At 38.1% G+C, this 15,439-nt stretch overlaps 1 protein-coding gene across 1 annotated transcript in view; it reads right to left on the bottom strand.

The window, feature by feature from the left end:
• Positions 1 to 436: 436 nt before the first annotated feature.
• gabra4 (gamma-aminobutyric acid type A receptor subunit alpha4) overlaps positions 437 to 15,439 on the bottom strand; it is a 46,545-nt gene continuing 31,542 nt past the window's right edge. The window contains exons 8-9 of the mRNA XM_007247464.4: positions 14,923 to 15,200; positions 437 to 5,947 (exon numbers count right to left, since the gene is read on the bottom strand). Coding sequence (XP_007247526.3) covers positions 5,414 to 5,947; positions 14,923 to 15,200 — 812 coding nt within the window. The 3' untranslated portion in view covers positions 437 to 5,413. The remainder of the gene's footprint in view (positions 5,948 to 14,922; positions 15,201 to 15,439) is intronic.

The raw sequence follows: 15,439 nt of genomic DNA, 5'->3' as shown, positions 1-15,439 counted from the left end.
CAAAAAGTCAAGTGATAGTGATTGTATGTAAACTTGGGACGAATTGGGAATGCCCACACACCAGTATAAGTTGTGTTAGTGAGGTGTTATCTGGTGAGAGAGGCTATAAACTGGCTAGCATGCTAATGGCAAGAAGAATTGAATTTGCTGTGAGTTTGAGAGAGACCAGATAGATGATGCCAAATGCAAAATGATGGGTCATTCATTTCTTAAGAACAGAAATTCATCAAAAAAGGAATTCATTTACCACCCATCACCAGCATAGTGGGTGCTAATGATCGTGACCGGCGGCATCTGGATAGAACTGTTCATGCAAACAAGCAATCAGAGTGAGTCTGGCAAAAAAAAAATTCACATTCAATTCAAGAAGCCCAACATACCGTACATATCTCGAAGGTCAGTACAGTGTAATTTAACGTTTTTTTTTCATAAAAAAATGATTTTTTCACAGTTTTTCCTATAACATTCTTGAACTGCAGCTGTGGGCTTGTCCTTATCTAACCTTCATTTGTGAAGCTGTCACTCATTTGCAATGCTGTGTATGAGCATCTCACTCTCTCAGGCACTGAGGGGGGGGGGGGGGGGGGAGGGAAAGAGCGAAGACTTGGGGCACCTTGAAGCTGGCAGGTTAATATGTGTGTGTGCACTGTATGTGTGTGTGTGTGTGTGTGTGTGTGTGTGTGTGTGAGAATGTGTCTGTGTATGAGAAAGGGTTTTTAGGGGGGTGATGGCGAGGGCACCAAGTCAATTTCACACTCAAGTGCGTTTCCGGGGAAGCCAAAAACAGCAGCCGTTTTTGATCGCTCCATCAGTCCACTGATAGCCTTGTCCATAAAGTCCTCAAAACATGACAGCTTTTTACACACACACACCCACACACTTGTGGGTGTGTATGTGAGAGAGAGATATATAGAGAGAGAAAGAGAGAGAGAGAGAGAGAGAGAGAGAGAGAGAAGAAAAGGACAAATAAAGAGACAAGGGAAAAGCACAGGCAATGTAATAAGCCTCCCGGTTCCTTGTACAAGTGACACTTCCTCAGTTGAGGTAAGCGTCTGGAACACTGGGCCATACTCCCAGGGACCCTCCGCTACTTACCCACTTAACGCTTAGCCTTTAGGCCCATGACTCAAATAGAGCACCAACAGAAAGCACAGAAAAAAGAACAGAATAGTAAAGGCAAGACCACAGAGAGAAACACACCCGCTCCTCCTGTTAGTAATCAGACTGAAAGCCTCACAGACCCTTTTCACAGATACGCTGGAAATGGTCTGAGATCAGAACTGAAAAGCATCCGCTCTCTAGATTAATCTCTGACTGCAGGATGGTGCTCTGACTTTTTAATAGCTTGAGCGATCAATAAGGGAATAATGAGGAGGGTGAAGGGATGGGTGGGTGGGGTGGAGGTTTATATTGATGGGAACAGGCCTGTTTGAATCCACAGATCTGGATATCTGGAGACTTTTTCTCTACACCAATAGTTGAGCCCTTCCAAAAAAAATAACCAATTATCAACTATTTCTCCATTTTGGCAGAAATAAATAATATGTATTAAAATTTGTAGTATTATATAGTTTTGTCCAAAGAATTAAATGTGCTTTATCTAGACTTGCAGTCCTTCATTCATCAAGACACTTAAAATAAAATTACTTACAGTAATAAATTGAATTCTGAGAATTTAGTGTAGTGACTTTTGCAAAGATTGACATTTGGGATATCATATCAAATCATATCATATCAAAAGGAATACAGGTGCAGTCTGACTAGACAATAACTCATATAATTAGCTCTCAGAGACATTGTTGCTTACAATGGTAAAGAAAATACAGTAACTCGATTCTCCTAGAAGGGAAATTTAGTTTATACAGCTCTGGAAAAAATGATGAGACCACTTCAGTGTCTGAATATTTTTTTTTTCTGATTTAGATATTTATATGTTTATGTTTGAGGAAAATGGACATTGTTGTTTCATTCAATAAACTACAGACAACATTTCTCCCAAATTCCAAATAGAAATATTGTCATTTAGAGCATTTATTTGCAGAAAATGAGAAATGGGTGAAATCACAAAAAAGATGCAGAGCATTCAGACCTCAAATAATCCAAAGAAAACAAGTTCATATTAATAAAGTTTTAAGAGCTTAGAAACTAATATTTGGTGGAATAACCCTGTTTTTTTCATCACAGTTTCATGCATCTTGGCATGTTCTGCTCCACCAGTCTTACACACTGCTTTTGGATAACTTTATGACACTGCTGGTGCAAAATTTCAAGCAGTTCCATCCATCTTCCTCTTGATTATATTTTCAAGAGGTTTCCAGAGGTTTTCAATTTGATAAAATCAAAGAAACTCATCATTTGTAAGTGGTCTCATTTTTTTTTTCCAAAACTATATATTGACATTCTTGAAAAGGGCTCACTAAAACTCTTTTTCTCACTTCATGGTAGAAAAAAATGGAAGAAAAAAAACATTCCAAATGTTCAGTGCTAATTTTTCAGTGCCAATGTAAAATCATTTATTCTATGATGTTTTTGAGCATATATATTCATATACACACATATGCCATGACATGATGCTAGTGTTATCTAAGCAAAGGGTGGTTATTCCTACTATTAGGAAGGTATGTTTGTTATGACTGTTTTTAGATGCTGTCAGACAATGCAATGCTACACAATGTTACACGGATATAATGACTTAGTATGTCTGGCATTAGGCATGGAGCTAATAGCTTCATGTTCATCAGCTTTAGATAGTCCTTTTTTATTCTGTGTCATCAATGGGTGTAGCTTAATGTAACTGGTTGTAATAATTAGAAGGGGTGTCCACAAGTAGTTGAATATATTGTATAACTACAGTGCCTATATTTATATTAATAAATAGCTGATACAGCCAGGAGGGTAACTGACAAAACAGGATTCTTCATGGTAGCTTAGCCGCTAGGGCACCCGGTTATTGATGATAGGCTTAAGCGTTTTTCAGCTGGATTCAGCAAGCTGCAACTGTTGGGCCCTTGAGCAAGGCCCTAACCCCCACTGCTTCCTGGTTGCTGCTGTAGCTGTCCAATGGCTGTCCAATGCTCAGGGTTTCTGTAAGAGGTCTACCCAACCAAACCAGCTGGTTCTTGGTTTTGATAACAGATATGTGGGAAATGTGCATGCATGTAAAACACATAGACATTGAGGCAAATTGGTTCCCTGGCTGACATTTATTCTGGACTGAGCTAGAGTACTGGATATTTTCTGCCAGAGAGAAAGAGAGAGAGAGAGAGAGAGAGATAGATGGAGAGAAAGAAAAAAAAGAGAGAGAGAGGGGGGGATTTGTAAAGTAGGGGAGAAGAAAAGCAAATATGGACAATGTTCGTTTACAACAAAAAACAGTCCACTATTGCTAGCCACTGGTGAACTTTTTAACATTCAATATTCAGCCCCATTTTCCTTAGGCACCATAATGTTCACCCACAATCTATTAACTCACGCCAATAAGGGTGACTGACCCCTTTGAACGCTTCCATGTCAGTGATTCAATGAATAACGAAGGTGCTTTGTGTTGTTCACACAATAATAATGAAGCTCATATTCATTAATAATTCCTTTTGTCATTCATCAATATAATAGACTTCTAATGAACTAATACTGAATGGAAAATAAAAAAACAATAGCCATTCACAGAGTGATAAAATTATTTGTAAGATTAGACAAGAACATCGTAGATGGTGCAGTTTAGTGCAGGATGGCTCTGTTTAGTTTGTGGAAGTGAAAATTCCTATGCGAAATGTAAGCAAACAGAAAAAAAAAGCTTTAAACTTCGTAATGACAAATAAATCACTGTACTAAAGAGACAAAGAAAAGATACAATAGCTTGTTTCCAAAGTTCCCCTCGTGTCCAAGAGAAATAAAAGACATGCATACAGATCTTCTGCTGCTGGTCAGCAGGTTACGGGGTGGTCCAGCAGGCCCACACTGAGCCAAGCTCTCAGCTGCTGCCGATCATTACTCAGCAGACGTGCCATTGGTTGGCTCTTTTCTGTGTATGTAAATACAATTTAAATAGGCATGCACCGAAAAATTTGGCGACCTAAATTGTTTGACCAAAAATGTATTGAATTAAATTGAATTATATTGAATCATATTGGGCAAACATGTCACGCCTTGTAGCTTTCCTCTTATCTCTGCTAATTCTTACAACTACAACTCCCACAATCCACCTCTCATAGAGGAATGAATATATGTCACATGCCAAACTATGAACTCACGCTTTACTCATGTTCTACATCACCTGAGTATTAATCTGTTTCAATCGTGTACAATTTTTTCTGTTTGTACAAAGACCCCTTTAGTTTGCAACATTCTTTGCAAAGTATTGCCAACTGATCACAGTTGCATACCAAGTTTTTTCCTTGTGTTTCGTTTGCCTGTTACTGGTCTGTAACTGCTTAGTTACTGTTTTTCTATTTCATGGTTTGAACTGTTTTCTGATCTCCTCATTTATTTTTGTTAGCCTACAAGAGCCAACAGGCTCCTTTATTAAACCTTTTACAGCACTTGCATCTGTAAGTCTCTCATAAATCCATCAGCCGGCTGTCTGACACTTACCTGGCTGTCTGGGAAGCAGAGAAAGGTGTATGTTACATTCTTTAGCAGTCACTTATAGGCATAATAATAAGGATCAAATGAAAATGCTTGTTTTTACCCATTTTTTTATTTTAAGTAGTAGAGTCATATAGCCATACTGCAAATATATGGCAAATATTGTCTATTTTATTGTGGTCTATGGTGAAAAAACTGGCAAAATGAATGAAAACCTGTGTGTTCAGTATTTGTGCCTTTGGCCAATCGTTTCATTTTGCTCAGTTTTGGTTTGGCCAAAAAGATCAATTTCGGTGCATCCCTAAATTAAAAAGAAAAAAAAAGAAAAGTGATTTAAAAGTAACATAAAGGAAACTCATTAGTTGCACACTCTAAGCAAACCATCAGAAAACGTCTCTATAGAAAAATAGACTAAATGGTAATGATTTTATTTTTTTGATATTCTGTTTCCTAGTTTCAGTTTCACTGGCAACATCCCTGTATCCTCAACCATTAATGTGCCTTGTGATTCATGGCGACCACTTGAAGAAAGTTGCCAGCCAGATGAGTTGAAGATCCGGTCCAGGGAGAAAACTAGGGGCGTTTTTATCCTACATCCACATGCTGTTTCTCAAAAACGACCCAGGATTTTCGTTTGACAGTAATTTCATATATCCCATATAATCTTCATCATAATCTGTTTTCTTGTCCATGTGTTCTGATACAAAGAAAATTCTAGGAATTGCTTTGAATATGCTCGACACAGTCCTCTGAGAGGAGATGTTATCCTCAGTATTTGCTGTTTGGCTTTGAAGAAGTATTACAAAAAAATCACGCTAGTCTGGTGCGATTAGCCTCCTCTTGCTTGCATTGTGTCTTTGGATAAGTACACCACCCAGTACACCATGTTAAAAGCCCCGAAGGACACTGGGAAAAGGATGCGAGCGTATTTGTCAATCTTGCTGGTCCCTCCTGCCGCAGGGGCGCCACCAGGTGGCGTCTTGGCGTCCATTTTCTGGATATTCTCCAACTTGGTCCCTAAAATATGGTGAAGAGAGGTGGAGGCAGTGATGGTGTTGCCTGACGACCGCCCAGGGATGGTTGGTGTGGAGGGCGGAGCAGGGGGTGTGGTCTTGGACGTCGAGGCTTGGGGTGCTGCGTTGGCTTGACCGGCCGATTTGGGGTGAAGTCGTGATTGGCTGGCCGAGCTGCTTGTTGTTGTTGTCGTGCTGCTGGAGGATAGCTGGCTGGTCTGGGGCTGTTTGCTCACAGCTGCAGTGCTCTTACTGGAGGAATCGGTTCTTTGGCTGCCTTTGGAGTCGGGCTGAGACTGAGTGGTGGAGTTCACGCGTTTGCGTAGGTTGCCATTCGTGTCGGAGTTTTGCTGTGGAGAAATGAAGAGACATGATGATTAGCCTTGACTTCAGTGGCCTAAGAATTTATTACAACATTCCTTCTCTCAGGTTTATTTCAGGTTATTATATTACAGTATAAAGCAGCAGTGAAGCATCTAAGTACACTGATACAAGATATGATATTGATACATTACATTAAATAGATGATATGTTGCATCAAGCAAACTTCACCCAGTACTGAGTGTAACTTCTATTAATTTATAAACCATAATCTGAATTTAAAATCTAAATCTGACCCTCACTATGACCTTAACCTTAAACTCTAACCCCTAACCCAAACTATACAAGTCCTAATCCTCAATGCAACACATTGTCCTAATCCTCACCTTCCACCACACCTTAAACTAAGCCCAAATCCTAGCCCTAATCTTTATCTCAGCCTAAATCTAATCCAATATGTACATAACCTAACCTTAACATTAACCCTAATGCAAAACGTAATCCTAACCTCAACATTAACATCAGCCCGAAATATAATGCATTATGTGCATTATGTACATAACCTAATTCTCAACCTAAAACTAATCCTAACCTGAAACCAAAATCAAATCCTAACCTTAATTAAAAACATATACCCAACCTCACTGTGGCCCTAACCCCTACCTTGATCTCAGTGCAATATTTATTTATAACCATACCCTTACTGTTTACACACTGTATTCCATTATGTGCATTACATGTTTAATCTAACCCTCATTCTAACCTTTAACCAAAACCCAATTTTATCCCTAATCAGAATGTTAAACTCAGCCCCAAAACTAACTCTAACCATAGCCTTATTCCTGACCTTCCTGACCACTCATGCATTGTATACATCATCTTTGAAGATAACCCAAATATTAACAACCCTAGCCCTTTTCCCGACCTTAACCTCAACCCAAAACCTCTAACCCTTATTCTAACCTGATCCTATTCTTTACCTTAGTTTTATTTCTGATCTTAATCTCAACCCAAAACTTCTAACCCGTAACCTAACCCTTATCCTTATCTTTACTTTAGCCCTATTCCTGACCTTAAACTTAACCCAAAGCTCATCTTTAAACCTTATCCTAACCTAACCTTACAACCTTAGCTCTGTTTCCGACTTTAATCTTAACTCAAAATTTATCTAACCCTTAAACTAACACTTTCACTAACCATTACCATATCCTAATCTTCACCTTAGCCCTATTCCTGACCTTTACCTTAACCCAAAGTGTATCTCTAACCCTTAAACTAACCCTTATCCTAACCCTAACCCTAATATCCTAAGCCTTATTCCTGACCTTAACCTTAACCCCAAAACTTTTCTCTAACCCTTATCCTAACCCTAACCTTAACAACCTTAGCCTTATTCCTGACCTTAACCTTAACCCAAAACTTATCTCTAACCCTTATCCTAACCATAACCTTAACAACCTTAGCCTTATTCCTGACCTTAACCTTAACCCCAAACTTATCTCTAACCCTTAACCCGACCTTTATCCTAACCCTAACCTTATACTTATCTTTATCTTAGATCTAATCCTGACCTGAATATTACCCCAAAATTATCTCTAGCCCTTAACCGGACTCTTACTTTAACAAACTTAGCCCTATTCCCGATCTTAATCTCAACCCAAAACTTATCTCTAACCCATAACCTGACCTTTATCCTAACCCTAACCTTATCCTAATCTTTATTTTAGACCTTACCCTCAACCCAAAACTTATCTCTAACCTTATCTCTAACAGGCAAAATCCAGTTACAGAATATTTTGAACAGCATGTACTGTATATAACAGTTGGTGAATGATGATGACACTTGTTACTATATGCTCAGATCAGTATCTACAAGTGAGTGTACAAATATGAACACATAAAATAAAGTGAGAAACCACAGAATTGTGCAGTACATTAAATGACTTTTGCAAATCTATAATTAAAACTTTACCTGACAACCAAAACTTTAATGTTTATGGTGTAATCAGTGGAAGACTGCAGTATATGAGATGAGGGAATTCTGGGTACGCTGTAGTCTGATTAAGAGACGTTAAGTAAGAGACGCGGGAATAAAAGACTGCCTCTTATTCAACAGCTACATGTTCTACAGTAAACCACGCGTCTCTGGTGAGGCATCGGCTCCAGGAGGAGATATCCATAGGCCTATCTTTCATGCTAATGCATCAGTAAGAAGCTTTTTGTGAGCGGTACAGTACTGTCAGTGGGAGTGAGGTGGAGGCGTATGGAACTGTACTAACTGAAAAGCTTACATCACACACTGAACGAAGGGGGGAGAGAGAGAGAAACAACTCTTTCCTGCAGTGTGTTTGTGTGTTTGTGAGTACAAGTGTGTGTGTGTTTTTGTATTAATGTTTTGGAGCAGAGGGTGTGTGGGGTGGGGCCAGCTTGGATTTTTTTTTTTTACATCCTGAATGTAGAAAATAAAATAGAATTTTATAAAATGTATTCAAACCTGATTTAAACTGAAATATCAATAGAGCAATAGAGTAAGAGCCTAAATTTATTTTATGTATATAATGTTTATCTGGGTGTTGGTTTATTAGATATAATACCATATTTCAAGTTCATTATTATGTAAAATTCATTTTTATTTGAAGAATTTACAGTTCATATGTTAATATATAGAATTTTAGGTATTTATATAGATTATTTATGTATTGTGGAAAGTTAGATTTAGAACAGAGTGGTTGCCTTGCTAGCTGTGGGTATTTGGACTCTACCATGAGAAAGGGGCTGTGGGAGGGGCTAAGAGTTCCAGAGAAAATCAGGAGCGGGAGGGGGAGAAGGCAGTTGGTGAACAAGAAGGAGAAGATGGAGCCTTAAAGCCAAACAGTTTTCTGACCTCTCTCTTTTTTTTTTCTTTGTTAAGTTCCCCTTTTTGGTTAATTTTGGAAGGACTTTGGAAGAATGTAAACCTAATTTGGAAGAAGTAAACTGTTCAACTTTAAACCTAATGGTTCTGTGGATTTCTTGTCGTATTTCCTTTTTTTTGGTGGACTTAACCAAGGGGAGTGTAGTAGAGCGTCAAGCTGAGGCTTTTTCAGAAATGGAACCTATATAGAGTTTAAAGTGTTCTTCATATCTCTATTTTTCTCTGGTGTTTTTTTACAACTATCAAAAAAGCAGAGATTACTGTCATTTAAGATAATGTGGCGTGGAAGAGGAAGGAGGACTCGTGAGACTCATTGCAAGTACTCAACAGCTCTTTATTAACAGGCTTGCCACTCACTTATAGCCTTTAATAAGGCTAGGAGAGCAAAACCCACCCACTCACACAGCATAAACAGCCCTAAGGTCACTAAACCAACTAGGAATCTACCGGATGGTAGATTCAGAGTGGTGCCCACCACTCTGCATAACCCCACCTAAAAGGGAGGCCCCACACCTGACATCCACTCACACACAGGCACACAGAGGCGGGCACACAGAGACAGGCACACAGAGGCGGGCACACAGAGACAGGCACACAGCAGCCACACACACACACACACACAGACGCCACAATAATACTTTTATATATAAGCTGTTTTTTTAAAACTTTGTAATGAATGGATCAAAGGAAATCATAAAAAATGTACTGTATACTAATACTTGCATGGAAAGGAACTGGTTTAGTGTCCCATGACTTTTGCCATGTCTCATAAGAGCTAAAGAATGCTGCTGCACTGACATGTGGGATATACCTATTGGGTCTCCTGCATTAAATGTGGATGTGATTTCTAAATCTAGATTTGCTTGCCTATTTGCAATCAAGGACAGTTCTAGCCAGACACTGCCAGACACAATCATTAACACCCACTGCAGTGATTAATTAATCTGGATCCCACTGTCAGGCCTTGCACACCTAATTTCGATAATTCACGTAATTTTACCATGAGCACACTGGCCAGTGGCTAGCTTCATGCACACAAGATAACACCTCACAATGTGGGCATTCCCGAGACATCCCCTGGGATAACAGTTGATGATCCGTTTAGATAGTACATGACTTTTAGCATGTAATTGTGAATGTTTGTTACATAAATGCCATATACAAACCATATTTAATTATATTTAATTTTTTTTTAAATCACTCACGTCTCTATCATAAACAGGTTTCTTTATAGAACTGAAAGTTGTTCTTGTATGGCATCAACCAAACAAAAAAGTGTTATTATATACATATTTATATTTTAGATTCTTCAAAGTAGCATCTCTTGTTTAGATGACAGTTTTGCACATCTTGGCTGGATTTTCTCAGTCAGCTTTATGAGGTAGATTTACCTGGAATTCAGGCTTTCAGTTAACAGCTGTGCTGAACTCGTCAAGAGTTAGTTATTTTAATTTCTTGCCCTACTAATGTGTTTGAGAGCATCAGTTGTAAAGTTGCAAAGAGGTAAAGTTGGTATACTGTGAATAGTCCTATTTGAGTAATGTTCTAATCCATATTATAGCAAGAACTACTTAACTACTTAAGTACAGAAAAAAATACTTTAAACAAAAAATGAAGGTCAACCAATATGAAACAAAATCAAGGACTTTGAAAAAACATCAAACTTCATGATGAAACTGGCACCCATCAGGACCACCCCAGGAAAGAAATACCAACAGTTACCTCTGTTGTACAAGATAAGTTCATCAGAGTTACCAGCCTCAGACACCACAATTAACAGAACCCAAGATAACAGCAACTAAATGCTTCACAGTGTAATTTGGTTCATGATTCTTTATGTGTTCCTTCATAGACTGGATTACAGTTTTTCACATTGTATACACACAATGTGTCATGTGTCAACATTGTGACTCCAAACTGCTAAACTCTAAGCAAAATTCCGTATGTTCTCACTCAAATATCATTCTAAATTACAGCTTTGCACATCGCTAGAAACAAATTGCATCATTTAGTACTCCATGGTCACCTAAGGATGATTAACAGTGATCTATTTCTTTGCATTTTGCAATGAATATGTGAACTGATTTTCCTTGTCATGTTTCTCATTGTATGTAGGTAAAAATTTCAGTTTTACAACATACTACATACAGTTAAAATGGTTTACGTTTGTGTCGCATTTACATGTAGTACTGTAAATGCTACACTATGCTATCCTACACCTACACACAAATAAATATAAAGAACAGAAAGCCAACATATTCCCATGGACCTTTGACATTTGAATTTGTACAGTGGCCTCATGAAGTCATAACATGAAGTCATAAACATAACCAGATACTTCTGATAATAGTGCTTTGAATTTATCTTGTCAGTGTTTATTTGATGATTTGCGTGTGGGTTGTTTGTTTTGGTGGAAGGAATCTGTTTTGCTAGAGATTGGTTGAATTTCAAAAAAGCAGTTAATAATTTATAGTTTATTTTTTAAGTTTTGAAAAACTGAGCCAAGTTTTAGTAATGCGTTTAAACATTTGGGAAAAACTGTAATTCAGAATTAATTTACAATGTAGAAAACTGCATTCTTAGGGTAGACTGCTACTGATCTGGTTTGCTGGTTATCCAGATGAATGGACCAATAAGACCACTTCAAAATGACCTGCTAACTTAAACCACCTTTACTCCCATTAAGGTATATTAAGGTATTTTGGAAACGCAAGGATTTTGTGTGGCTTACAAACTTGACATGATTTGAGGTATATAATGGTGTGGTTATGCACTGTAGTTTACATGACATATCATTTTGTATTGCTTCACAGAGTACTTTGGTTTGTGTAACCAACATGATTCTTTATGTGTTCCTTAATAGTCTGGATTAATTCAGTATTAATTTACAATGTAGGAAAAACTGCATTTAGCATTTGACTGTAATTGTACAACATACAGTAAATGCCTGACAGTGGAATTTACAGCATTATTACACAAGTGTGTGCCTCAACAGTACCGTCAACTGTTGAGGAATTGTGTAATAGTGGAACATATGTGTATCTGTATGTGTGTGTGTGTGCATATGTGTGTGTGCACTAAGCAGGCCACTTTCTTCATGTTTTTCCCCAACTGGTGTTATAACGACTAATTAGCGAAGGCGAACAGCTACCAAGAACTATCAGATCACAGGTTGTGTAATGGTGTGTGTTTTCCCGTATGTGCTGGTCCACTTTCTTTAGGTTTTCCCAGCAGATCCTCCCAGAATGCAACAGCAGACTGTGTTTAATTGGCGTTCTGGGTGGGCAGGAAATGAGTTGAAGAAAAGCGAGAGAGGGAGAGCGAGAGTAAAGGAGTTGGTGGAAAGCACTATATGTTATAGCTTTATAAACTCTGTTGCATCTCTCTTTTTCTTTTTCTGTCTTTCTTTTTTCTTTCTTTCATTTGTTTTCTCTCTAAAAAACAGTATTAATTTCTCTTCTGCTTTCTGTAGCTCCGCAAAAAAAAAAAAAAAAAAAAAAAAAACCTATACAGATGTGCCCTCAGCATGTTGTCATGGCAACCCGTTAATCCGCCATCCGGGTGGTAGTCCATTAAACTTCCGTCAGCTTCACATCATTTCTTACTGGGATTTTCTCCACATAAACAACTCTGAGTTCTGATAGCACTGATAATGAGAACGGCGCTTCTGTCTTTAACCCCTTTAATGCCGAGGCCTTAATCCACTCATCTTCTAAAATAACAGGATTTCTCACTCCTGTTATCATGATATTTACTGCATTATTCTCATAAGCAAATACATGGTCTAATAAGGCTAAAAAACAAACAGGAAGTCATTTAAAGCAAGGGCACACATTAGCACAGTAATGTTTTTATTTCCTTTTTTTTCTAATAATCTTAATAAACTTTCCTCAATTATTTTATTTTATTTATCAAAATGTTGAGCTCTCTCACACAGCAGATGAGAAAATGAGCATGCAACAAAGTATTATAAAATCATAAACCATAGCAATGACCATAACAAAAATATAGCACAGAACACCTCAGAAACAAATAACTATAGTATTGCAACACCTTAGAAACCACCTAGCAACACCTTAGCAACCAACAACTGTAACTGAAACACTAGAAACACTACTAAGCTTCAATCACACTCACAGTTCTTTCAGGAACTGCACTCTCTAGATAGATCATGATGTACTCTGCTAATACTCTGCCAGTACTCCGATGATACTCTGATAATACTCTGATGATACTCTGATAATACTCTGATGACACTCTGCTAATACTCTGATGACAAGTTAAACAGATTGTGGTCAGTGTCCATGACCATGTAACAAACATCCACAGTACACAATCAACCTATAGCATTTTTTAATCAGTGAGAATACACCATTAATCCCACCTTTCATCCAATTCCTTTTTTATTATTATTATGATTTTTTTCTATGTATATTCCATAACCATACAGCTAAAATGCTCAGGGATTGATAGCAGGTCTAAAGCATACACATTCCCTCCTGATGTCACACTGCAGATGAAATTACGAGAAAGCAGTAAAGCAGCGCTGAGCGTTCAGGACAGGCACATTTAAGGGATAATGTTGGTAAGCTCTGGCACTGGATTACGTTTGGCATGCATGAAGTAAAACACGCGACTGCTGCTGCTGCTGCCTCGTCTGCTGCTGATATGCTACTTCTTGGCAGCATGGCAGGTGTGTGTTTACCTGCAGGTACCTGCTGCATAAGATGTTGGGTTGTTTTACGACATTCCTTTCATGCTAAAATTAAATAATCTTATCATGCATATTTCCATTTTTCTGGTTATCCAGATAAATGGACCAATAAGACCGCTTCAAAATGACCTGCTGACTTTTACTCCTATGTTTGCTCCCATTAAGGTAGTTTTTGGAAATACAAAGATTATGTGTGCCTTACAAACTTGACATGGTTTGATGTATATAATGATGTGGTTATGTACTTTACATGACATGTACATTTTTGTTCATGAATCTATGTAATTAATTACTGGATTATTAATGACTTTGTTGTTCATATGCTGCAAAGACCTTTTGTGTGTTCGACACAAGTTTAGAAGAAACAATTCATGTTTAAAACAAATGAACATGGTGGTGTCCCAATACTTTTGTACATAGTGTAGCCTAAAATATGTCTCTTAAATATTCTCTACTTCACCTCGATGTTACTTCAAGTGAATGTGTACATTTGCTATCAGCTAATTCATTTGTAAATTTAAAGTGCAGCAGATACAAATACTCCAACATGTTCTAATCTTCTGATTACAGGGCAATATGCCAGAATTATTGCATTGAAGATGGCCACCTGTTAAAGATATGACACTTCAAGATTAGGTTGAGCAACCCTTGATGCAAAGACCTTTTTTGTATGTTGTACCTACAGCAAAAATTAATGCGGAAACAAGTAGTCAAAACTTTTGCAGAAAGGCAAAAAAGAGGAAAAGAAAGATAGAAAGAAAGAAAGGAAGAAATAAAATAACAAAGTAAATAAATAAATTAAACAATTAATACAAATATAAGGTTTATACTCTAATTACACCTTTAAGTGGATGTAATAAACGTGTTAGAGAAAGAAAGTAAAAAAGTTAGAATGAAATAAAAAGACAATTCAGGTATTTCATGTAATGCAGATGGTCTATTCCAGCTAAAGGTTATAAATAACCTTAATTTAACTGTTGGAATTAGAGATTGGAGATGGAAAGACAGAAAGTGTAGCAGGGCTTTTTTTGTCATTAAAACATATGGGGATGGGTGGAGCTGCACATCTTACTGCAACTAGCCAGCAGAGGCACTCAACGAAGCACTGTCTATGCTTTCTAGAGTTATTGCTAGAAACACTCTGAGATATTTGGACTCAGGGTTGGGTTTTCACATGGTATCTGTATTTTATTCTAATTAGGTTTTAACCACAAGCATTTACACTAAGTTGTGAAATGGATTTGCATCCATTTGTAAATGGACTTCTGTTATACTGTATATTTCTATGTGAGTTGGCTCTATACGGATTTAATCCTGATACTCAAAATAGGTAAAGTGATCAGGTGTAAACAGGGTCCTGGTTACTATCCACCCACCTGCAGAACCTCCTCGGTGTCTTTGCTCTTGCCGGACGGCGTGGAGCTCTTGCCGGTTGCGGCGGCTGCAGCTGCTGCGCTCTTGGCCTGCTTCTTTTTTGCTCTTTCTGCCTGGGCGTTGGTGAAGTAGTTCACGGCTGCAAACTCGATCAGGGCGGAGAAGACGAAGGCGAAGCACACAGCGATGAACCAGTCCATGGCTGTGGCGTAGGAGACCTTGGGAAGAGAGTGACGGGCACTGATGCTCAGGGTGGTCATGGTGAGGACTGTGGTGATACCTGTAAGAAGAAGAGAAGGAAAAAAAAGGAATGCATCTAAGTTGTGAGGTGCTATCTTGTAAGGTGATATGTGAAGTGCTCATAGCAACCAGACATTAATTATTTGAGTTTGAGTGAGGCCTGATAGTGGATGCCAGATAGATGGACATACAGGGTTTGGACAATGAAACTGAAACACCTGGTTTAAGACCACAATAATTTATTGTCCCGACGGACAGTTCTGATGGAAACAGGAGAGT

The sequence above is a fragment of the Astyanax mexicanus genome, chromosome 10, assembly GCF_023375975.1.
Source record: "Astyanax mexicanus isolate ESR-SI-001 chromosome 10, AstMex3_surface, whole genome shotgun sequence".
Taxonomy (NCBI): domain Eukaryota; kingdom Metazoa; phylum Chordata; class Actinopteri; order Characiformes; family Acestrorhamphidae; genus Astyanax; species Astyanax mexicanus.
This window is presented reverse-complemented; position numbering and strand designations above follow the sequence as displayed.